This window comes from Pieris brassicae, chromosome 7 (assembly GCF_905147105.1).
Source record: "Pieris brassicae chromosome 7, ilPieBrab1.1, whole genome shotgun sequence".
NCBI lineage: Eukaryota > Metazoa > Arthropoda > Insecta > Lepidoptera > Pieridae > Pieris > Pieris brassicae.
Window position 1 is genome coordinate 18,979,610 of NC_059671.1, and position 27,895 is coordinate 19,007,504.

Consider the following 27,895-nt stretch of genomic DNA (forward strand, 5'->3'; position numbering starts at 1 on the left):
TTTATTACGATACAAAACAAAAAGTTTTACGCTTGTTCGTCGTGTACATATGATATAACGATATTCACAATTTAACGTAGACATAAAAACAAACATCCTATCAAGACAATACTCCTCCCACGGCTCTTATCATGCATCAATCAACAATTCGCCAACATCACGGATTCCGTTTATCGGGCGTCAATCGAAAGACGTGACACACTGACAGACAGACGGATTTATCCTGACGAATGTTTGATTCCTTTTTGATTTGGCACAGTTTGTGTGACGTGAAAAGTTTTTCTGAGGAAAATTGCATTGTTGGGATATGCGGCTGTATTGTTTTATTCAAATGTTACTCGAGTTCAGTGGTGTTCTTAGGTATCCAAAGTTACACTTAAGAGTATCAACTGTGTTAGTGGAAGTCCCGTGAAGTAGCAAGGAGTGGTGAAAGTTAGGTGGACACATTGTGTCGCCTGCAGAGTGAGCATCTGATCTAATCACTGTAAACAGATTAAACTAGATTAGATTAACAACGCAACGTACAAACGTTTTACAAAATGTAAAATAAAAAAAATCACATACATCAACGACAAGGACAATGTAATAAACACAAACAGAAAAATAATAATGAATAATTATAACTTAAATACAGACCACAGCTGGCGCTTTCTAGCGTTTCGCGTATCAGCATTACAACACAATGAGAAAAATGCGTGTGTAGCGAACAATCGCTCTTCGTTGAATACGGTCAAGTGGAAGGACCTGGTACTGATGAGCTCCCGCCCAGATGAGAGAACAGTACTCCCGAACAGTACTCGAACGTTGAGCCGCTATAATACCCGGATAACACTGAAAATGAAAAACGGCGTGTAGAAAGTTGCCAATACTTTTATTGTTTTTCGAAGTAATCTCCGTTCCTCTCTACACATCGTCGTATTCGATGGAACCACTGAGAAAAGCAGTGGCCCATTCTTCCTTAGGGGTCACTTCTATGACATTTTCGCACGCTTTCACCGCATCTTCAGGGCTCGTAAAGCGAATACCTCGAATTTTATCTTTAGTTCTTGGGTATAAGTGAAAGTCACAGAGCGCCAGGTCAGAACTGCATGGCGGATGAGTTATTATTTCGATACCCACCACAGTCAAATATTCATCAGTCCATGCGAAGGTGTTTTTGATCGTCGGTTAAAGTATGGGGAATCCATCTGGTACAAAGCTTCCTGACGCCTAAATATTCGTGTAATATTTTTTGAACTTGACTCATACCAATGCCTAGGCTTTCCCATATCTGCTGATAGGTTACTTTCTTATCTTTCTCTATCATGCGTCGCACACCACTCAGTTATCTTCAGTAGTCGCTCTTAAAGGACGTCCCTCACCGGATCATTATTGAGTCCGCCGAGCTACTTCCAAGCTTAAACTCGTAAACCAATTGTAAATAGTGGCACGAGATGGGGCTTCATTAAGAAATGCTAATCGCAGCCTATCACAGCTTTGTTGTTGAGTAAGCCCACAACGAAAGTCATAATAAATCATTGACCATACATTTTCTCGCGTTAGGTTCATTTTCACGTGTAACAAGTTTAAGATTTGCCGCCAATTCACAATAACAAATGACAAATGAATGCAATATACTACATAGGTTACCAGAGTTCTAAAATTTAAATTCAAAAAAGTTTTCATTAGGAATGTTTCTAATTCGTCCGTTCTAAACATTTTAGTGTTACCCACGTAACTATAATAACCATATACCTTATACGGCATTCTATTTATTATTATTGAGCGTATTCAGTCTTGTAGATTATGAGTTTACCAGCTAAAATCCAATTTCAAAGAATATATTCATACAATATTCCCAATACTATAAAACTCTTATTTATTTGGCATTTCTTCACACTATATGAAAGTTAGATAGCATTTCGAATGCTGTATTAGTGTGGTATCGAAAACAAGCACATCGCATCCAGAATCATAAGTAACCCGAGTTCAGGCACTTTCCACCCGAAGATTTAGGTTATCTACACACGTCAGACATAAACCCCAATTTAGTGGACTTGATAGCTCTGGTAAGCTAGATTTTTAAATGTGAACGTTTTTAGAATTATATATGATTAACGTGTATAATTTTTTGTTAGAAACAATTGATGCAAAAACAGCGAGTGATTTTGATGGAAAATTTAATACAATATATAAATAAATGTCTCAAAATATAAACATAATTTTAGTCGAATAAATCGCGATTGAATTTTGGAAATGCAGACGAATGATAGTTAAATCTATACTAGGGACCCACTTAATTAAATTGAACTTCAAATCAAAGTTATACACAAGCCACCCAAATCTTAAAGGATCTAAGACCATACAAAAACACCACAATCTCATATAATAACATGAAACAAATATCATTGAACGATCATTCAACCTGCCATTTCATAAGTGTATTTTACTAATAACACATAAAAAGGAATCGCAAAATGTGTTATTAACTGTAAGAAATACTCGAAGACGGCTCGACCACTTCTTCTCGACTCTTCGTCAAAATAAAAAAAAATAGTTTTGTACTTAGGTTTTTATTTCGGAAAACCGAACAGTCACAATGGGGTAGCATAGCAAAATTTTCCATATGTTGCTATCTACTAAAAAGGTAGGCTATGTAAAAATAAAAATATCATACTTACACGAAAGGAAAGGTGGCAGCGAGTATTTGACTAAAAAAGACATGTCATGTCATGTACATGTCATACTTTACTTTAAATCCCTGTACAGATTTTGTCGTACATAAAAATATAAAATCGATTATCGAGAGCATTTGAGCGAAACGATCACTCGCTCGATAAATCACAAACGAGTGGAATATGCAACGACCATAGATCATAGCGCTTAAGTGCACGATCCAAGTGATTTACTATTGAACGCTGAGAGAAATCCTTCAGTTTTTAGCGATTTTTACGGCGTATTATTTATTCCTGATTATATAATATCTCCAGCAACTGACCAGTCATGCGAAATAGTTTTGATTTCGCTGGTACTGAACCTTGGGGCGTAATCGTCTACAAATGACAAGACCACGTTAAGGACTGAAAACGCCGAGTGTATTGCTGGCCTTTAATGCTTTCGTATTTTCTTGAAAGACCCAGTTGAATTGGTTTTGATATTGCGTTTAAAATGAAGCTTTATATGGTAATAGCAAAGATGAATAGTTAATAGTAAAAGCTTCAATCACGAACTCTTGATTAGTATCAATTTCATTTGGCTCAATCCAACTCAATCAGCTGAATTTGATTTACGAAAGCGCAATTAGCACCTAAAGTTAAGAAACGCTTTATTTATTTTAGATTACACCCGTAAACTCGAAGCATCGGGACTAAATTCAATTAGTATGAGGGAAATCCAATAACGCCCAACGCGCGACATAAACTGTACAATCGGACCTATCTGAGAAACTTTACCGCAAATGTGTTTTTCTTGTTACCTAAGTTTGATATTTTAGCTACTTTACATTCAACGATTGTAAAATGTTCGAATTGAGCAGATATTACAAGAGCTTTTATGACTTTTATGTTTCAACTGAAATTTATTGATTTCATGAAACGTTATTAGTATTCGGTGAATTTTCGAGTGAATTTCGTTTTAAAACCGAAGTCCAGTTTGCTATTGTTACAAAATCTAGGTTGCGTAAAGCCTTTTATGTTATACAAGTGATACGATCAAATAGTTTATAAATTCTAAAAACAAAAAATATGAGAGATGAAACTGTACACTGAAAATTTAACGAAAACTTAAATATAAATGATTTGATAGCTCAAAATAGCAACATTAAAATGAACTAAAGCTTAAAACTCATTAAAAGCGCAATAAACAAGACCTCGAAAACTATAATATTTTTTTATATATCTCAATAAATCCATATTATCAATACTATTTCAAGAAAAGAAAAATTAAAATTTTCTTTAAAGACATAATAAACTCGATATATCTTGATTTGCTGCTATCAACTAATTTACCCAATAATAACTTTTAATAATACAATGAAAGTCATTGACTTTAAGAGTCTTTTAAAAGGTCTATATTTTATAATACTCTTAAGTATCCGAAACTGAATGCCAGAGACCTCTCTCGGGGTTTTTGCGTAAACTTTTACGGTGGTAAAAAATATAAATGGAGACTAAGGCCAGTATTTTCATTACGATTCTACGTTTTACGAATGTTTTCTTATATTCAGCAGGCTCACATGTTAAGTGATACAGTGACTATCACTATTACACAGTGCCTATAGAGCGGCCTAGCAATGTGAGTGTCACATTGCCAGAGGGCTCGCAGTTGCGTTGCCGTCCTTTTAAGAATTGGAACGGTTTCTTGAAGGAGGTTAAGCGTTCGAATCACAGCGGTGCAAAAATGGACGTTTCTTTCTTGATTGGTTTTCGCTTGCGCGTTCGTTGTAGGCAATCATTGCGGAAACGTTTCTAAGAAACAAATATCAACATAACGTGTCAGCACCTTTGTGTATAATGAATGATCAGATTCAAGCTTACGCCAATAGCCGTACTACAATACAGGTATGCTTCATAATTATGATTATTACTTTAACCATTTATTTCATTTACTTCTCAACGCGATCATACGTGCTTTAAAGTGCGCGAAAAACATGCTAATTTTGTAAAGTATACCGGATACTTTTTAATTTAAACAATTAATATTATATCATTAATAAGTATAGCTATAATTATAGAAAAAATGTGTGCGTGTACTAGTGTACATACGTACGAAGTGAAACTTCTTTATGACCTTAATTTTTATATAAAAAAAAAAATTATCTACTATATGCAACTTTACAGAAATTGGTTAAATAAAGTTAAATTAGATAAAGTTTCACAAAAGGTTTTTAGTATCATAGACATGAATACAAATAATACAATTATTTAATTTTACCTTATTACTACTAAGGTTATTACAGAATTTTATTAATCGCAATAGAATTATTACTATCATTGTTATCGTTATTATAAATTATTATTATTAATGGCATGGAATCTCTTTGAATCAAACATGGTAGGGATAAGAAAAAGATGGTGCGTAATCGAAAAATGTGACGGTAATTTTTTTTCCAACGCCCATAAAGAAGTTTCATTTCAAGAATAGCTTAATATAAATCATTGCGTTATATGCGTATTGCGCATATTGCGTCATCATAATCATTGGTCAATCTAATAGGCAAGTGACACACGCCGATGACGTTTTGATTCTAAAGCAAGCCGGTTTCCTCACGATGTTTTCCTTCACGGTTCGAGCGAATGTGAAATGCGCACGTAAAAATTCTATTGATGCAGCCGGGACTCGACCCTACAACCTTAGGGATGAGCTCGCACGCTGAAGCCACTGCTCTGATCTACATCAAATGTCTTAGTCACTTTAAACCAAAGATGAATCCTTAAATCTCTCGGATTGAACCTCCTAAGTTTTAGATAGATTTTAAATTCTTGACTAAAAAATCTCAACATAAAATATTACTATAAAATTTAACATAAGAAAACAATGCAGGACGCAAAAATATTACCATGAAAAGATAATCTACGTGAATAACGAAGAAAAATGCACACGCCTTCGCATTTTATTAAACCAGAAAAAACTTATAAAATCACAAAGAGTCGAAATGAAACTTTTCTGCGTTAAAATTCCACGTTTTTATCGGGTCGGAATATTAAGACGCTATATTTTCCACAATCTAATATTCCGAATTTAAATTCCTGCGCCGGGTCGAATTTGAATTACAAAATCAACCTTTTTACCACCTGTTTTATCACTCTATATGAGAACTAACACAGGTACAAGTGTCTTAGGTATGGAGTATCATAAGGCAGACGAAGCTTGCAGCTGTTCCTACATTTTATTTTTATTTATTTTAGACAGCGAATCAATATCGGAATACAGCAAGGAAATTCTACCAGCATTAAAAGGTACACTGCCACAGGGATCAAACTTTATAAATTTGCTTTAATTTTTCATTTTTTTATTATTATAATAATAATGTAGGTTAAGAATATTTTAAATGCTGTATATTTGTGAGTTAGAAATAACTTAAAGTAGTTTTAAGTGAGCCTTCAGCGTAATTACCTTGCGCTTATAATCCGTTTTTATTCATCGAACGAGCGCGTGTCAATTGACATAAACAACAAACGCTTAACTAAAACTGCTAATTATGTATATTTAATTTGAAAATTCATCGGGTAATGACCGTTTAATTATTACAATTGTTTCTGAGCTAGTCTTTGTTGAAACTTAAACTAAGAAGTCTTTCGTGCCGCTGTGCTTTAATTGCTGTAAGTTGCGAATTGTGACAAAATTAACTCTTGTAAGTAGATTATGGTTGGATTCAGTTCAGATAATTAAAGACGAATGAAAACTTAATATTTATTTGTTTTGATTCTTATGTAATAAGCATCTGATTTCAAACAATTACTATGTAGGAATGTATAAAATATTCTTTATTTGAGCTTCTCATGGAGCCGCTTAAAATAAGCGGAGAGTTTATTGCCAGTTCTTCTCTTCCGTTCTACGCCCTTGATGTAAGTGACTGTAGAGTTAAAAGCATTTCATATATATATTACCTTTTTGACGTTCATAAGTGTACATTCTGTCCCTATGAATAAATGCTTTTGAATTTTGAACATGTTAGAATTATATAAATCAAAAAAAAAGGGATTATAATAATGGATTTATATTTCTCAAACAGTTAAACTTGTAATACTTACATGTATACATGTTATACATAGAGTTTCTGGGCCATTATCTGTATGCACCAATCAATTTGAGTGGGGCAGTGATGAAATTTAAATTTATGTTTTATTAATATTCTTGGCGCGAGTATATTTTTGAAAAGAGAAAATCTGATGAAGTGAACGTTAATTAAAATTTGTTCTAAACCACCTTACAATTTTATTCGAAATTCAAACGGTTATGATCAATGGTGACATAAACAAGTTTGGCAAAGTTTATGGAAGGGTTGTGCCAGGTTGCTTTTTGTTTTGGAACAATATCTCGCACGAATCCTTTTCCGGGCCTTTGCTAATATCAAGCGTTTCGGTTTTGCCCAATTTATGAGGAAACTGCAGCAAAATATACCAAAAATTGGGCAAGTTGAACTAAGGTTGTACTGTATAATGCCTAGGTTTTGTTGCAAAAATATTTCCTTTCCAGGTGCCTAAACTAGAAAATTCACAGAAGATCCAATCGGAAGTAGGACAACTCGTTAATCCGGGCGTTGTATCTAAGTTGTGTTAAATAGTATTACAGTAAAAAAATATTAATATGATAATTTTTACTAACGCAACGGTAACATTCGTTATTGCATACACTATAATTTTCGAGAGGATGATTATGGAAATGTAATGTAATTGAGGATTCTGAGTCCGTCTCTAAGTGTTCCTAACTTTACCCATTACCATTTTAATTATTTATTTATACAATTTAATCACCGCTACCAGGAAATCCTAAATAATGGAATAAGGAAATCTTAATATTGGATAAAAATAATAACTTATAATCTTACCAATCCAGAGAGAGTAAAGAAAATTTAAAGATAAAAAGATTTTAAAAAAATTATTTCAAATGATGGCAGTGTGTCACTGACACAAGACACCAATTTCCATTCTAACATACATATCATTATATTATACCGTGTATAATCTTCCTAGGAAATGGACTATCTCAGAAATTTAAACCATTAGTTTTTGAATAAGCACGTTCAACCCAAGGAATAAACTCTGTAGCTATACCACAGTACTGTTACAGGTTAATTTAATGAACGTCTCTGTACAGATATGTCTTCTTTAGCTTTATTAACATTTATAAACAAATAAACTTAACTGTTCATAAAATAAGCAATATTCGTACTAAGTTAAATGATATAACAAATATTCGATAACGTTGCCAAGGTGAAATGGCTACGAAAAAATAAAACAGTCGTTGAAGCAACGAACTGGTAAAGTCAATACTTGACAAATCGTAACTTAACGAGCAAGACATGCTTCGTCTCATCGCAAATATTATTTCGGCTTCTGAACAGAAATTGAAATTTGCTACAACTGAACAAATATAATATTAGTTGGACGGGTTTTTAATAAAAGATGTTTTTTTCATTTTTGATTGCGTAAGAAAAATCTTTTTAGTTGTTTGATTTATAAGACGTTTTTTAAACTATCAAATATATGGAATTCTTACTTCGTTCAGTTGGTTGTTGTATAAATAATGACAAATGTGTATGCTACATGCCGCACAGACTCCCTGTTATAATCTATGGCTAACCACAGACACTAGTAGTACCGTCTTACACTGTGTACGCTGGCTTAATAGTAATGTCCTTTGTTATAGTACTTTTAAGAAAGATATCTTCCTCTCATAGCTTTATATTAGGTCCTAACATATGAAATTGGCGTTTTGTATGGGAGGAACAAAAAGTCTAATATTTTTAAATATAATATATGTAATTAATCAAAGTATGAACCATTGTTTTCTATGCTCTTTTGCCATCTCACAGGTAGTTCATTGATCCCTTTACTAAAAAAAACAGTCGGACGGGAATCAATAAAATCTGTGAAGGCGATTTGGACTGCCCCATCAGAGTTAAATTTTTTCCCTTGCAAGAAGTTGTCCAAATTTCGAAAAAAATGGTAATCTGTTGGAGAAAGATCCGGGGAGTACGGAGGATGTCTTAGACATTCCAATTGAAGCTCTTCTAATTTGGTAGCCGTCTATTGTGCAGTGTGTGGTCTAGCGTTGTCGTGAAGTAGCAGTGGCGTGGAGCGATTGACCAGCCATGGTAGTTTAGCCGCTAGCTTTTCCATCATGGTTTGCAATTGCTGACAATAGACATCAGCCGTAATAGTCTGGCCAGATTTGAGAAAACTGCAATGAACAATACCGGCACTAGTCCACCAAACGCTTACAAGTAACTTTTTTGGGGTTAACTTTCGCTTGGGGCAGGTTTTGGCTGGCTGGCCAGGATCCAACCAATGCGCTGAGCGCTTCCGATTATCGTAAAGAATCCATTTTTCATCACAGGTAATTCGGTTTAAAATACCTTCATTTCAGTTCAGTAATATAACGCAGCAGTCGACGCGCGTTTGCTTTAGTCAATTCGTGTGGTTTGCTTCCTTTCAAGCTTTTTAATCTTCCCAATTTGCTTCAAGTGAAAACAGTTCTAACACTAACACCGCAGCCTGCAGCTAACTCGGACGTGGTTTGCGATGGATCCGCTTCCACAATAGCCTTCAATAATTCATTTGTACTGAAACTTGGGTCTCAGGCCTTCCACGGGGCTTGTTCTGCAGGTCGAAATTTCCATAACGAAAACGTTGGAACCGAAAACGAACTGTGTTTCTTTTGCAACATGACCGCCATACACATCATTCACCCTTCGAGTCGTTTCCGCAGCACCTAGTGCCACGGCGGAACTCGTACTTGTAAATAATTCGATACTTTAAGTTTTCCATTTTGTAAAATGAGTGACGCAAACAGAAAAAACCGAAGAAAAAAAACAAATGACTGACGGTCATCGAAGCACAAATACATGAGTAAATAGCTGTACAAATTTGAATTTGGAATTCCTTACCAAAGAGGAGAGCATCGTGATTAAAGTGGCCAGTACGAAATACACCAATTTCATATGTAAGGACCTAATATTTAATTATAGTATAATAACAAGAAAATTGCAATTAATAATTATATATATCAACCTTATATCCATTTTTTCGATCATTTGTATTTTCAAAGACTAGTATCTTATATAAAGAAATTTCCGATTTGCAAGCTCTAAGCCATAAGTCAACACTGCAAACGGGCAGGAGGCTCACCTGATCTTAAGTGATACCGCCGCCCAAGGACATTCTCAATGGCAGAGGGCTCGCGAGTGCGTTGCCGGCCTTTTAAGAATTGGTACGCTCTTTTCAGGAAGGATATATTATATTTTAAACGTAATCACATATATTTTTCAGTGCCAATATGCATATTAAGCAAAACGTTAATAATTAAGAAACCCATTTTTCCATACAAACAAATTAAAATAATATGTGTCAATAAATTTAGTACCCTTGCAATTTCATTAATACTAGACATCGGTAAAAAACAGCAAAGCCGCGCATTGGCTTGATACTAGGATCAAAAGATGGTACCTACAATCCGGACGTAAATATTAAACCTAATGATATTTCAATAAATCTCAACTATATAACTATGTATGCCGTTTAGTCTATGATACATGTACCTTTGTGATACATTAAATAGGTTAACGTTTGATTAAATTGGGTTTACTCACGTTAATAAACTTTATGTAAAAATTATACCTATATGACTTTTTAAAAAGCAGCGCGCAACAAGCTATGAACTAGAGTCGGCGACATCAAAGAATTTTGTGCATTTATAATAGTATAACTGATCATAACAGATGAGTCGATCTACTTTAAGTTGCATGTACGACGATTATATTGTGTTTGGAAATTATTATATGACGGACGAGTACTTGTTAAATAAAACGTAATCGTCTTTAGAATAAAAATAAAATGCAACATTAAGGTAGGGAACTTATTCCTGCGTCCAATAAGGTTTTTAATTTTAATGTGCCCCTTCACGTTAACGGGTAAAAAATTGTATTTGTTGTTAGCAATTATTAATTTACTTTTATTTGTACCTATAGTTAATTGGTCTACTCCTAGATTCTTAAGCAACTACCACTATTTACACGTCATTTATTAATTTATATTGGGATTTTTACATTCAACTTCTTCATTCGTAAGACTTAAAAATAATTACAAAACCGTGCACAAATTACAAAACCAGTTTCAGTCACAGCGTCAAATCGACTGAGGGGTCAAATATCAAAATATCATTTGTTAGATAGATATATCCTTACTTTTCGCACAATAGCGTAACACAAAATGGCAACGTCTGTAATTATCAATAGGAACTATCCATTATAGTTTTACTACATCCAATATGATGTTTTTAGTAAAATACAAAAAGATATTATTATGACCTTGTGATATTCAAAATCGTTGAGCTCTTGTGCGTTAACATTTAATGTGATTACCTATGTAACACATTGTATACAAGTATATACGTGATACATGTTACTATTTAAAAAATCGGGGTCAAAACTTACCTAAACTCACCTAACGTATACTTAGTTATGCTTTGTATCTGTCCAAAATAGGTACAGTTCTAAGTTAAGTCTAATTACTGATGTAGTCTGTGGAGCTTTGCACAGATGTACAATCCACTGAGTATAAGCGTGACTAAAGGATATAATTTGACAAAGGCGTTCAGTCCTTCGAAGTGCCGTTTAGTGTATAGTTAGAAAACACAGAATTTTAGAAGCCTGTATAAAAGTTACCTTATATAATCTTTAAGGGAAGTTTGCTAATAAATAGAGTGTAGGATACGTCGTCATTAGAAATCCAATTGATAGCATGCATCTATTTTACTAAACAAATGTAATTGAAATAAATTTATTTTATTTATTATTTATTAACACTTCGTTGCATACAGATATATAATACAGGTGACATAATGCAACCGATTCCCGGCAACCAATGTGAGGAAAAAAATGGATTTTTGTATTTTTTTACTGTCGTTTTAGAGTTGCTTGTAGAATTTTTTTTAACCTTGTTCATAGTACCTATTATTTACAATAAAATGTTTAAAGAGCTTTATTTCTCATTACAAAATTATATTTTATTTACATAAGAAACATTATGTATATACCAGCGAAATACACGTCCAAATTTCAGTTTAGTAGATTCACTCTGATATGTATTAATGCCCTTTTGAATTTGTTAAACGCGCTAATATTGCGAATTTTAGATGGTTATGGATACTCTCACAGGATGCACACCCTCATACCTAATCGACCTCTTTAAATAATTTGTGCGCGGCTTCGGCAAGATAAGCAAACTCGCTCGACGAGTGTTGCGTGTAGTTGTGTGTTTGATTTTTTGCAAAACGCGACAATTAACTAAAACACTAACACCCACATATAAAATATTTTCAAACTCTTACTCGAACATATATTACACGACCAGCAATTAAACTTAAGTAATTTAAGACAGGAAGGTCAGAGTTACCAAAGTCGGCTCTGGGGGCGGTTAATCTGTTCCCACATGCGGGCACTGGGGTTAATGCTTCGAGGCCTTTCGCTCGTCACGTTTGTTTATTTTGATTACACAGTTTGAGGCTTATTAAGTTTGGCATTTCAAATAAGCAATAGACGGAAAGAAAACGAAATTAGTCTTAGTCTCTGTTTAGACTAGAAGCTTTTCGTCAGGGCGAAATATAGTAAAAGAAGTAACTCATATATATTTATATATATAAGTGTTCTTATGGGGCAATAGTACTAATCTAATCACAATGATTGGAGTGTAAATAATTTAAAAAAAAATTTAGTACAAGGTTTTATACAAATACAGCTCCCCCCTCGAACTTTGTTTCTCCGTAACGTTATTTTACTTAGCCTACCATTTTAGTATATACCACGGTTTTTCTGTGAATTTTTCTCTATATAAACCTCAGAGTTCAAGTCATAAGTTTTGTAAATAACAAATAAAAAATAGGAGTTGATCGTAGAGGGGTGAAAATTAAGGGTTGTATGTATTAAAAATTAGGGGTGAACTAACCTTAACATTTACAGGGTTGAAATATAGATGTTGTCTAACCGATATACACACAAAATTTCACGAAAATCGGTCGAGCCACTTAGAGAAGATTAATTACAAACACCGTGACACGAGAATGTCATAAATTACATATCATAATTAGAATTGCTTCCGCATTTTCTATCCGGTTCTTAGATCTGAGAATGCTAAAACTGAAGCCTTTTTGAAACTAAAGTCTATAAAATTATATTATTAAATTATACTATAAAAATTACATTTATGGCCGAGATAATGATTGTATCCCTCTCGAATTAATACCCTTTTTGTGTCCAATATATACTGACGATCTCGATCCCAATGAGTTTTTGTACCACGAGCTTCCATGATTGCGATGTCAGTTTTACGGATATTAGAAACTACATCGAAATTGCATACAAAAACGTCATTTATTTATTTATTTATATGCTTATCACCTACAGCTACTTATTTTACATATATACGTATATAATAATTCGTTAGTTGCGTAAGATTATTATAATATAATATAAAAGAGAAATAACAATGTGTTTATTCACGTTAATGCGATGAAACTTGCTCGCATTAAGCGTTGTAATTGTGGAGGAAATTACTACACATACGGCTGAGATACTAATGTATGATCGGTCGCTGTGTCATCAGCCTACCTCTGCTTTACACACCGATGTAAGCCAAAAGCAATGAAATTCTAATAGTGAAATAATTTACGGTTCAGGATATTTATTTCTCATTAAGAACTGTCCATTCACTTACTTGAGAAATTATACTTATACTATAAAATAACAACTAAATTAATTATATACAACAACAGTAAAAGTATTAAAGCAAGTTCAGTTGTAGAAGACATATAGATAAATACAGAAATTATTTTCTTAACGATATACGTTATTTTCTATACGGTAATAAATAGATGTAATTTAACAAATAACATTATGATATATAATTTATTGACTGTCATAAAGCGCGGGAAACGTCTGTTAGAAGCGCCATCTGTTTTTTCATAAACTGCCACACGTAATGGCGTGCAAATTTGTCTTAATAGGAATTTTACATTTTACATTATGAGTCATAACAATTAGTCAACTCTTTTATTATTTTATCACTACATTGTCATATTGCTAAAATAAATTAGTAAGTTATTATATTAATAATTGTTTCATGCAAATGATCATTGATATAATAATTATTTTCAAAAGTAGTACGCACGTGGTGCTCAGTCGTTTTTGAGTTCATTACATACACAAATATTTTTCCTTAGTATAGATTAAATAATAATATAATATTAGGTCCTTACATATGAAATTGGCGTTTTGTAAGGGAGGAACAAAAAGTCGAATATTTTTAAATATAATATATGTAATTAATCAAAGTATGAACCATTGTTTTCTATGCACTTTTGCCATCTCATAGGTAGTTCATTGATCCCTTTACTAAAAAAACCAGTCGGACGGGAATCAATAAAATCTGTGAAGGCGATTTGGACTGCCCCATCAGAGTTAATTTTTTTCCCTTGCAAGAAGTTGTCCAAGTTTCGAAAAAAATGGTAATCTGTTGGAGCAAGGTCCGGGGAGTACGGAGGATGTCTTAGACATTCCAATTGAAGCTCTTCTAATTTGGTAGCCGTCTATTGTGCAGTGTGTGGTCTAGCGTTGTCGTGAAGTAGCAGTGGCGTGGAGCGATTGACCAGCCATGGTTGTTTAGCCGCTAGCTTTTCCATCATGGTTTGCAATTGAACAATACCGTCACTAGTCCACCAAACGCTTACAAGTAACTTTTTTGGGGTTAACTTTCGCTTGGGGCAGGTTTTGGCTGGCTGGCCACCATCCAACCAATGCGCTGAGCGCTTCCGATTATCGTAAAGAATCCATTTTTCATCACAGGTAATTCGGTTTAAAATACCTTCATTTCAGTTCAGTAATATAACGCAGCAGTCGACGCACGTTTGCTTTAGTCAATTCGTGTGGTTTGCTTCCTTTCAAGCTTTTTAATCTTCCCATTTTGCTTCGAGTGAAAACAGTTTTAACACTAACACCGCAGCCTGCAGCTAACTCGGACGTGGTTTGCGATGGATCCGCTTCCACAATAGCCTTCAATACTTCATTATCAACTTGGGTCTCAGGCCGTCCACGGGGCTTGTTCTGCAGGTCGAAATTTCCAGAACGAAAACGTTGGAAGCAAAAACGAACTGTGTTGACTTTTGCAACATGACCGCCATACACATCATTCACCCTTGGAGTCGTTTCCGCAGCACCAGTGCCACGGCGGAACTCGTACTCGTAAATAATGCGATACTTTAAGTTTTCCATTTTGTAAAACGAGTGACACAAACAGAAAAAAAATAGAAGAAAAAAACAAATGAATGACGGTCATCGACGCACAAATACATGAGTAAATTTACAAATTTGAATTTGAAATTCCTAACCAAAGAGGAGGTATTTGAGGTCAAAGTGGCCAGTACGACAAAACGCCAATATGTAAGGACCTAATATATATAAAGAGAGCAGTGTAAGCCTAGCGGCCTCAGCGTACGACTTTCATCGCTGTGATTGTAGGTTCGATCCCCGGTTGTGCACCAATGCAGTTTCTTTCTATGTGCGCATTTAACGGTCAAGGAAAACATCGTGTCGATGATATGTGCCAGGCTCGGGAGGCTAATCACCTGCTTGCTCATTAACTAAATGATCACGAAACAGATACAGAAACCTAAAGCCCAGACCTATAAAGGTATCGTAGAGTAGCGTCTAGTTAGTTGTACTCGATTTAAAAGCTATAAAAAGATCCGTCTTAGCAATATAATTGAGATTTGCGTCAAAGAGAACCTCTTTTACAGTTAGAGATATTTTATTTACATAAAAACGCGTTATTCCAAGTTAAATATATAAACAAGTCTGCATTTACTATAAAATCGTTTGATATTATTTTCTATTACGTATCATAAAAATCCATCTTAATATCCTAGATTTTCTCCGCCATATTTCTTCATTCATCTTTGTCGTGACTTCATTTTAAATTATAAAATCATAAATCATTTTCTGTTAAGTTTTTTTTAGCTTTTCAGCAAATTATTATTTATATGTAATTATTTTATTGTATTAACGTGTTACATGAAAATGTTGTAAAAGCAGTAATGTTATTTTTCGAGTTAGCTTGGTCACAAATCACACTTAATTGTTATCGGTTTGATTCGCGTAGACACATAATTTACATCGAAAACATATTAAGCAAAGACAAGAAAATTTTGTAAAATTCAGTGCTAAGTACAAGAAATTTATCACAACCCTTTTAATTAATACCGTCAAAATAATCTTTTGGGAATTGCCTTGGGATGTTTTAATAACGCTGACAATTTTGGGGCAATTCGATAATTGAGGTCGAAAAATTGGATTAAAAATTTGGGCGTTAAATGATCAATGGACATTCCTGAGAATGAACTAAACGCTCAATATTCATTAGTCACGAAAGACTTTATTGTTTTTAAGATAAAGCTTTGTGCTTTCTTGGGCTTATTTTATATGTTATGACTTCCAGGACTGGGTCTTGAGCGTGAGGCTTTCAGGACGTTGAGGACTTTTCTATCTACGTACACATTTAATCACCCGTACGTGAGGCAGCCTTATACCTGAATGTCAACGGCGAGTGTCAGACACAGAAAGCTTATAAGCAACTTGCCAATAAAAAAATATGTGCGTGTACTAGTGTACACACATAAGAAGTGAAAGTTCTTTCTTCTTTTTCGAAAAATGATCTACTATATGCAACTTTACAGAAATTGGTTAAATAAAGTTAAATTAGATAAAGTTTAACGAAATGCTTTTATTCTCATAGACATGAATACAAATAATACAATTATTTCATTTTACCTTATTACTACTGACGTTATTACAGAATTTCATTAATTGTAATAGAATTATTACTATCATTGTTAAACGACATGCTATCCCTACTCAGCTGGAGATACTCTTCGAATCCACCGTGGTGACGCGTAACGGAAAAATGTGACGGTAAATTTATTTCCAACGCCGATTAAGAAGTTTCACTTTAAAATATCCTAATTCCAGAAACCTAAGCCAGGGATTTTAATATGTTTTCTCTGCGTATATGTCGCAGCCAACTAGCTTAATTAGCCGTTCAACAGCCTAGCCTTTTAATTAACTGTCACTACAATCATCCATTGTACTTGTTGTTTTTCATGTAACTTTGTACAACACCATCAAAGTTGTGGTTTGCCGACTCCATATTGACAGTTAGAGGAGTTTCATTTCGAGTTTGAGAGTGGCAGAAAGTGGAATCAAATTTAAATAAACAGTCAACAGGCAAGTAATGAAAAGTCATCGATCCAAGTCATTTGGCTAGCTGTTTGATCAACTGGTTGAACATCTTTCAGGCCGCTAGTTAAACGGCTAGGGTGTTAATTGAACGGCTAATCAAGCTAGTTGGCTGCGACATATTTGAACCCATTTCTTCAAAAAAATGATTATTCGCTAACTATTTTCTTAAATCTAACTTTTATGGATATAAATGTAAATATATTTTTTTTAAATATCCAGTGGTCTGGCTGGTCGAAACGTTTATTCGTTAAATTTTAATATTAATGACTAATATCCTAAAAATCTCTTTTTCGCTGACTCTTTTCAACTTAAATATAACTTTAACGGATATTCGTTTAGCTTTTATAATAATTTCCCAAAAAATTTAGGGTAATGCAAACAACTATTTCAATTTTGAACGCCTATTTTGACGAGATATCGTTTATCAAAGCAGTTAGATCATGGAGTAGTAACGAGCAGACATAGGATACATTTAGAACACTTAATCTTCCTTCCGATAAACAATAACAATATTGTACCAAACTTTGAAAGGCCGGCAACGCACTCGCCTTGTTTTACATAAAAAAAGTTTCATACTCGCCGCAGTTTTGGGGCCAGCGACCTAACTTAATATTGTACTTGAATGTATGAACTAATTATTTAATACAATAAATATCATTGTCCACAGAACTTCCCCCTGAAAAGCCTTCGATAAAAGCAGAAAAAGGCTGGTACGCGTCTGGTGACTCTTTACGCGCACAGTGTACCTCACCACCGGCCGATCCACCTGCAAATCTTACCTGGCTTCTCAATGGAAGAGATGTAAGTAAAATTTAAAGTCATCATTTATTTAGGGATGAATATTATATTTGGTGTATGACAATCTATATCCTGATAATGTGGTGCAAGTTAGCGGTCGGCTGGTATTATTTTATTTTAGGTTTTTAAAATTGCATATGGGCTTTTGACCCGCACCCCAAATGTGCATCCCAAAAACAGTAAAGGAGTGGAACTCCGTGCCCCTCTCATTTTCTCCTCCTCTCCCCTTCACTCTTCCAGATAGTTTAATTTGGGTAGATTTAAGCGGCGGTTAAATATACATCTTCTGAACAGGTGTGCCTTTCGTGCATCTCACTTAATGTCAGGTGGGATGGCAGTTCTGTATAAATGCTAATGATAATATAAAAACGCAAGAATTAAAACCTACAAAATTAGTTACAATCGACATTGAATGAGACTGTGTAAAAAAACGACGGATGAAAGACGAATTTTATTGCGTTTAATTGGACAAACAAACGGATTATCATAGTATCAACGCGTCATCGCAGACTAGAGATGCTGTTGAACAGATCAAACGGAACGCACCTTATTTCCTTTAAAATGTCACCCCTCAGTTTTTTGACATAATCTCGGATCACTTCTGGACAACCGTGGAACGTATACCAGACCAACAGTTCCATTAAAAACACTTCAAATATAAAAAAAGACTTAGGTCGTTGGTACATATATAAATATTGAACTTCTTCTTTTTTGGACATATTTCAAGGAAATAATTTTTTTAGAGAGGCTTGTCATCCCAAGCCATGTGTAGGAATGCTCTCTACAACAGTGCGAAATGCAAAGGATAGACCAAAGTGAAGGTCTATGATTATACGCCCAATGCCTTCTGGACGGAATAACGATGTGGACCAGAAACCAATCGCAACCAGTCTGAAAAGTGTGCACGGTTAAGAAGAAGAATTATAACTTCTGGTACTACTTGGCAGAGATTTTGATTTCGGCAATAAATATGTATTTATTTCAAATCAACTCAAATTAGTTGTTTAAATATTCAAAGTGACATAAACGAGGTATTACTGGTAGGTGCTTACTTTAGTTATATTTTTATTGTTGGTATTTCACGATTAAGCTATGTAGTTCGTTTTGAGATACTATATCATTTTCATTAATAAGTCATTCGACGGTTCTACTGTATTTTGTTTTAACTTGAAAAAATATATCCTATAAAGACAAAATAAATAATAAATACACGCAAATTAGCATTCCTATTTATTTTTGGTATTTCACGATTAAGTTATGTCGTTCGTTTTGAGATACTATATCATTTTCATTAATAAGTCATTCGACAGTTCTACTGTATTTTGTTTTAACTTGAAAAAATATATCCTATAAAGACAAAATAAATAATAAATACACGCAAAATAGCATTCCTATTTATTCCTATTTATTTTTGGTATTTCACGATTAAGTTATGTCGTTCGTTTTGAGATACTATATCATTTTCATTAATAAGTCATTCGACAGTTCTACTGTATTTTGTTTTAACTTGAAAAAATATATCCTATAAAGACAAAATAAATAATAAATACACGCAAATTAGCATTCCTATTTATTCCTATTTATTTTTGGTATTTCACGATTAAGTTATGTCGTTCGTTTTGAGATACTATATCATTTTCATTAATAAGTCATTCGACAGTTCTACTGTATTTTGTTTTAACTTGAAAAAATATATCCCATAAAGACAAAATAAATAATAAATACACGAAAATTAGCATTCCTACTATTCCCGGAAGTCATCGAGATTTTCCTCGTATAATTAAAATTTTCGAATAATATTTTTAAGCTTTTTTCGGCCCTATGTATTAAAATCTTACTTCAATAGAAGCTTCTCATTTGTCACGGGCTGTCATGACGTCACGTCAGACTTCAGCGGTGACGTCAGCGCGAACTAATTGATAATTATAACCGGTGCAAGCTTAATGAATGCTTGAGTAGGACATGATTACTGCTACGTATGAAGATTTAATGTGATAAATGATTTACCTACATTTCTATAATTAGTAATAAACTACTTAATTGCCCACTGTTAACTACTGGGGTTCGGGTTAACAGCCAGGTCTTTTCGCGCCCCGTCTAGCGACAATGCTATAACGACACTCTAAAAGAGTAGTACTCTCACATGAGGTCGATCAACCGCCACCTTACGCTGCAGTTTGCCTTAGAAGACCCCGTAAGACCTGCAAAGCGATACGGCTATCCTACGTGCCTTGTTATGGGAATCTCTTCCCAATAGGACTACACCTATACCGGGCCTCCTCCCGCATGGTTGATGAAACCAGTCGAGAGCGACTGAAAGGTCGTAGTGATTGACGTCATGGTAGCAGAATCCAGGCTAGACCCTGTGGAACAACTAGCCCAGTGGTGTGGAAAGTAGATATTCTCTAATTTACACATATTTAGCTGAACTCACTGAAGCCTTTCATTTCATCATCGAAAATCATAAAATGTTCGTCAAACTTCAGGGCATAGCAAATTTAAGGCTTTTATATTCAGAGATGAGACATAGCACTGAGATAATTCCGTGTCTCAAAAACTTTAGATTTGACTAAATCACAATAACTAATGGTGTCACACTTAGATAAATCCCGAATCCATTTAAAATATCGTTCTGAACCCCTTAAATATTACAAAACTCATATAGAAAAAACGGTTTGATTAACGTTCCAGTGTATTTGTCGACAAATCCTGAAATCCTAAATACACATCCCTAGTCGTGGATAAACATACTTTTTTAATATAGTCATATTACCATATCTAAAAGGAGGTATAGTGCCAGATATTAAAAGACTTTTGTATTAAATCTTTTCAATTTTCAATGTTCAAGCGAATTAAACCGATAATACAATTCTCATAAAATTATTCCGTTTAAATCCTATGCGATATTTATGAGCAAATGTGGTTCGCCTGAACGAGAGGAGCTTTCTCGTATATTATTCAGTGTTATTGTCATTTATTATATTAATATATTACTTATACTCGTAAGTGAGTCAATTGATATTTTCCTATAATATTACGTTGTATAGGAAATTGGCGTTTTGTATGGGAGGAACAAAACTAAGTTTTTTTTCTTTAAATAGAATATATTTCTTAGTCAAAGTATGTACCATAACTATATATGCACTGTTCGGATCTCATAGATAGTTCATTGATATCTTTACTAAAATAACCACTATGACGGGAATCAATACAATCTTTGAGAGCGGTTTGGACTGGCCACCAGAGGTGATTTTTTTACTTTTTATTGTTAATTATTGTTATTATATTGTTAATTTCGAAAAAAATGTGTTTTCGTTCAAGTTCATTCAGTTTTCGTGACAAGAAATCTTAAAAAAGGAAGGAGGGTAGAATGGGATGTATGAATGTCCACATTTTTTTTTCTTTAAGCATATCTCACGCACATCTCAATATACGCTTAGTTTTCTACAAGTATAGACAAACATTGCGCTTTTTTATGTAATAGGAGGCAAATGGGGAAGAGGCTCACCTGATGTTAAGCGATACTGCCGCCCATGGACACTCACATTGCCAGAAGGCTCGCGAGTGCGTTGCCGGCAGGTGCGTGAATGCTTGTCAAAACAATACCCACTAATTCGATCATGAACAATCCAATCTCAACTTCCACATATCAAAGAAAACCTTCTTGAAATCGGTTAAAAATGTTTACAATTTCAAGTTTTGCCACACTTCATCTTTTGTAGTCTTATTCCATTTTTAATCCATGCATGTTTCAAAGCGAGCAAAATCGCATTGAAAATTTTTGTCATTGACAATAAAACTACGAACTTCAAAAACATGTTTCACTTCGAGAGGTTTCTTTCAACTTCACTGAATCGAATAACGTGTGCAAATACACTATTTTCAATTCACATATATTTATTGGTGTGGAACTAATCAGCGTGTATTTTAGTTTGAATCGTTGCCTTATCGGCTTACATTGCTATCATTTCGTAAGAAAACTGACTTTTATAACACGTTTATTTTAAACTTATTTTCTATCAATACCACATTAAACATAATCGATAAAAAAACCTAAGACACAATCACAAATAATGAACACTGCAAGTTATGAATTCGGTAAGTGGTCAACTGAATATCAAGAATAAAATTATATTGTAGTGTAACGAAGTGTAAATAAATAAATAAAAATATGTTTATTATGGAATATAAGATACAGGTATCACTTTTTCCACGTCATATATAATATCGCAGACATACTCATCGGCAAAGAAGACAAAGGGTGTAGGGTATACAAACCGATGTCACGAGGACGATGCACGCAAAATTGGTGCATCCCTAAACATCATAAAACAGTACTAAAGAGTTCTACTCCCTTATTAATAAGTCGCACTGACCTTAGCACTTAAAAATCTTTATAAATTTCAAGGCGAATGCCTTAATGAAGCTCTAAATCCTTACAATATTTTACTCACCTGATGTTAAGTGATACTGCTGCCATGAACATTTACATTGCCAGAAGGCTCGCAAGTGCCTTTCCAGCCTTTTAAGAATGCCCTCTTTTCTTGCAGGACCCTAACTTGAATTGGTTCGGAAATACTTCAGGTTCCACATAGTGGTGATGCGCGGCTAATTCTTAAAAAAAACACTTAACACAAACACAACTAGAATTTTGCTTTATATATGCCATAAACGTCTTATGCATTTGAATTCTAAAGTAATACGCCCAAGAAATCAAGATCTTAAATAAAATTCAGCATAAAACGTATAATACTCGTGAGTATTGGACGATCTACACCTTTATGAAACTTGAGCTAGTCTTGGATAGTGACACTTAAGCGGATTGAATATGTCGTAAAAAGACACCAATGCGGGATTAAGTTTTATTATGACTTGCGTTTCGCGGTTCTCATTGTATAACGAGGTGTGGCTGTGTTCAAACGGCCAGTTATTAATTTACTTATATGTGATGGGCGGTTTCATGTTTAATATTTATTTATGAGAAATACAATCAATTCGTAGCGGTATTCGCAGTCGTTTAGTAAGGTTTGATGGTCAAACAAAACAGCATTGATTTATCAAATGTACAATTTGTAAAATAACGTTTTTAAGTTAACTTTATCTAGAGATTTTTGAAGTGAAACTTCTTTATCGGCGTTGGAAAAAATTTACCGTCACATTTTTCGGTTACGCGTCACATTTTTCCGTTACGCAACATCTTTTTGTTGTTCCTACCACAGTTCAAGTACAAGAGATTCGAAGCCATTAATAATAAGAATTTATAATAATGATAACAATGATAGTAATCATTCTATTACAATTAATGAAATTCTGTAATAATCTTAGTAGTAATAAGGTAAAATGAAATATTTGTATTATTTGTATTCATGTCTATGATAACAAAAGCCTTTTGTTAAACTTTATCTTAAGTATTTAACTTTATTAAACCAATTTCTGTAAAGTTATAGGCATATAGTACATAATTTTTCGAAAAAAAAGGTCATAAAGAAGTTTCACTCTTTCTACTCTAATTTATTTAAATTAAAAGATTTAATCATAACACGTTAATTAAAACAACAACAATATAAATAATGCTATAGTTATTAGTTACATATTCGAATAATTCATTTTTATCTTACTTTATTTTGTTTTTGCTCTCAAACATGACACCTTTTAAAATGAGAACAATTAGATACTTATGAAAATATGAAATAGAATTATCATAGATAGATAAGAGTATATAATACAATGTACATGTGTGAAAATCACATGAGAAATTAAAAACGTGTAGCGCTAACCAGCTCTATGCAACTTCCTCACAATCGAGAATCCGTACATCGCACTTAGGTCCTAATTTAGGCCGACACAACTTGCGAGCCTTCTGTAAGACTTCTTGCGCGTTTGATTCCAGTTCCATAAAAAAAACGTACCTTTGACTTTATATGTTACTGGCAGACCTGAAATACAGTTCATATATATCAGGTAATTGTTATACTTGTTTTATATAACTTGGTTGTTGATAATGCATAACAACTTGGAGTAATAGCGCTAATCTCATAACACCTAATGAGACATGTCTTAATGCAGTAATTCTCGTTTAATACAGCGTTAATCTAGCGCTTCAACAAGCAATATATCAGCATTTATAAGAACAAACTGTCTTACGTACCATGGACCAAATGAGCGGCTTGATTTAAAATAAAATTTAGTCCATACGATATTCAGACACCAAACATTGTCGAACATTGGCGACTGAGAATGTCGCATTGTAGGCCATCAGACTTCGCAGGCGAGATAGGCGTGATCTGTTCGCGATATGAAAATTGAGCCAACACATCGTAATGCGTACACTATGAATATGATATGTGGAATCCGATTTACGAGCAACTAGGAAAATAGTTATTGGAGGATGATGGTTCATTTAGCCCTTCGAACAAAAAAAATGCATTGGATTTTGAGTTAACTGAGCTATATACGAGATATGTTTTATGTAAAGAGATTTATCGTTTAAAGGAGGATTTACAAAGTTACTGTTGACATTTATTATTATTTTTACAGGGCTACATTATTTTCTTGGTCGGTCTAGATATCTGTCATGGATATTAATATTGTCAGTAAATAAAAATTAAGCATTATGGACTAATTTGAAGACATGCAGGATAACTTAAAAATTTATAAATTCTAAATATAAAGTCTTAATAAAACAATATGTGTTAGTATCTAGAAGATACAGTTCTAGGCCTAAATACATGTGGCACAAACTTAGAAAAACTGATATGATAGGTTTTGTTACCTGAACTATTAATAAAATATCTTTTAAGATACAGCTATTAGAACCAACCAGTTAGATAATTAAAACTTTTCCACAGTGATTAAAAATGCAATGAATAAAAATAAATAGATTTTAGTTGGACTTTTATTAGATATTGGTAGATAGTAAAATTATTTTACGCACTAAGAAATTACAGCTAACTGGCAATGTCAGTCAGCTGTAACCGGTAGTACCAACTTCAGCCGCCGGCCAAGAAAAGTATGTGGCACTGTAACTAAGTTACAATGTTATGTCAATTATTGATATTTCATGTATTGCTTAGCATTTATGTATTAGTATTAATGTATTCGGGTGTGTTATAATTACTGATATTGATTTAATTAGAAATATCCGTTTTAGCCCAGGTGTGATCACCGCTTTAGATCTATTCAGACAAATTATATATACTTAAAACTATGTCACCTCCTTCGGACAAGTTTAAAATCTGGAGCGGCCGCAGAGCAGGTGGAAAATAATTACTTGTTAAAATATAATGGATTTTTCTCCAACTTTGATTTTGATAAGAATCGCCAAACAGAGATGAAATGCTACCAGCATTAAATACAGTCCTAGAGGGACAAAAGTTTTTAAATTTATTCTGTTTATCCATTTTTAATTATTGTTATGTAGGTTAAGATAGGATATTCTAATTATTTTTTGACAATAAATTATTATTGTAAAGGAAAGAAGATATTGCGAAATATTTCATATCGGCTACTGGTACATTGTCCTCTTATGAGTAATCAAGAAGATAGATTTAGTTTCTGATAGGTGCTCTATTCTCTTTATGAGCATCAAAGATCGATCGTTCTCATAAGTTATCTGACAATACTTATAGAAGGCGGTTATTATCAAGAAAACTTTCCTGTTAATATGATTTTTAGGTGAATAAACTGATCAATGTACATAAAAACAGATGTGAAAATTTAAAACGAAATACGAACTGATCTTTTTCTGATGCTTTTTTTTGATTGTGATTGGTCAACAACATCTCTAGTCCAATACGTTGACACTTGACATATATGTCATAGTATGCCATATCAATGGAATGTGTTCTGTATCATTCATTTAACATTCTTACTCCATAGGTAATCCGTAATCACAGATTAGGGTATGATTCAGGAATTTGACTTTAGGGCTAAATCTCCGGTTGTCTATCACATATTCTGTTTAGTATCTAAAGTGACAATCTTCTGTCTTGATCACTGTCAAGTATATCAAACCTCGTTTAGAAAAAAATGTTTGACAGCTACATACATTGACATTATGAAACTCTTACAGATACGATCCTCAATGTAAAACTCCAAAAAAATATCGGATAAATACGCAAGTCTATATTTTTTTAAATCAACTTCTACTCTGTATTCAAAATGACAGGTAAAATCCCAGAGATAAACGTAAGAAATTTGAATACAGATAATAGTCATTTGCGATTAGAAATATGCATGTGCGGTGATCCAAAACTGGCACAGATGTTACATTGGGTAATGACAGGGCGGGAAAAAGAATGGAATGGAATTAGCAACACAAAGAGTAGTCGACGGGGCTTGAATATAAATTTATTCAACTTTTTACATTCACCACGCTTGTGGTAACTTGTTCTTTTCAAGTTTAACTTTTAAACTACATATATTTGTGTCGTATTTTTTTACGATTTAAGGTTTTCATACTTAAAAAGAGGGTAGTATCTTTAACGCCCGCTTACATTCCTGTAAGAAAAACTATGTTCCGTATTTGTCATATGTTTGTTTAGCTTTAATTGCTTTACACTAACATACATTTTCAGTTTAAACTAACATACGTGTATATAGGCTCAATGTATTATACTAACCATATTACTGTCGAGTCTGGCTCAGTTAATTTGTTAAATATATATCTTATTTAAAACGTCTGCCAATTAGTTAATTCATGTGGACATCTTTACCTTTCGAAGTACTTTAGATAGAAAATTTCAGTCAAATTAAACTTATCTAAAGAAACAAAACATTGTTTTTGAATAGGTTCTGGAACAATTTTAAATTAGTTTTTTTATGTTCAAATACAAGTTGTTCTAACCTTTATTATAATTCCGCTATAATAATGTAGGACTATTGTTCGAAATACATATTTTTATCTTCATAATTTCGGTTGAGACTGAACTGTAATATTTTAACTCGGCCGATCGTCACATTTTTTTACTTGTTACCTCGCGTTATGCATTTTTATTTTGATTACCTTTTTGCCAAATATATTTTGTATTAGTTACGTCCAAAATTTTGTATTAGTGAGTGCGTATTGTGAACTATTGTGAAAGCAAAGAATTAGTAGTATATCAGTATATCCTCGCTTATTGTTCCCAAGCTAATTTCCTCCTTATCCGTACGACTGACAATTGTGTGCCTTTCATGTTAAGAATATATGGAAACGAGGTATGTACTCAGGGCTTATTATTTAAATATAACATTGGGTATCAGCGACCACCGAACTGTTCTTCGTGGTACAACTATCGTAGAAGTAGGCCCTTCCAAAATTATACATACTGCTAATTCCGAAGTGGTTTACAAGATACAAGCAACTGGAAATTACAAAACAGGCATGACAAGGCATGCGAATAGAACTCATGGAGCTACTGAAAAATTATTGCTTTTGGTACTTTGAGGTGAAACAGTCTACGAAGACGGGAGCCATTTTCATAAGATCATTCACGCATTGTGCCTTTCTATACATTTTTATGAACATACTAAGTTTTTGTTCTTTTTTTGGACATGGACCGCGGAAGGTTACTCACAACACAGCTATGTCCCAGTGTGAGGACTAGTATCTGTAAAATAATGGAGCAAAAGAGCATTGTATGATAATTGTTAAGTTTGTGAAATTTCTTAGTTAAAAATATCAATGTTTCGATAGTTATTCAGATTCTTGCAAACATTTTAATTAAAACTCATTAGAATGTCGGAGTCAACAAGAGTTGCTATTTTTACACCCCATTCTTAATGGACGGATAGATAGTACTTATCCTGTCGTTAATTTCTCTTAAAATCCCTCTTCCTTTTGCGACAAGATACACAAAATTGTTCCATGTGTCTCGTACGAAATTGAATTACCAGCATAATTCGCCTATGTTTCGGGTTTTATCCAACTATGATGTGAGGAACCTCACCAAAGATGTGAGGAAGTATTTGAAGAGGCGGGAAGACTATGGCTTTGTTTAAGCAGTTATTTGAAATATTAAGTATTATTTGTTGTTTTAAATGTAAAATTTTAGTTTTCTTTAGTTTAAAAATATTTAATATATATAAAATACTTAATGTACTTACTTGTTTTCTGTTTTATATATATTG

At 33.6% G+C, this 27,895-nt stretch overlaps 1 protein-coding gene across 1 annotated transcript in view; it reads left to right on the forward strand.

Annotated features, from left to right (window-relative positions):
- LOC123711916 overlaps nt 1–27,895 on the forward strand; it is a 236,161-nt gene that overhangs the window by 162,852 nt on the left and 45,414 nt on the right. Inside the window, exon 5 of the mRNA XM_045664779.1 lies at nt 17,655–17,788. Coding sequence (XP_045520735.1) covers nt 17,655–17,788 — 134 coding nt within the window. The remainder of the gene's footprint in view (nt 1–17,654; nt 17,789–27,895) is intronic.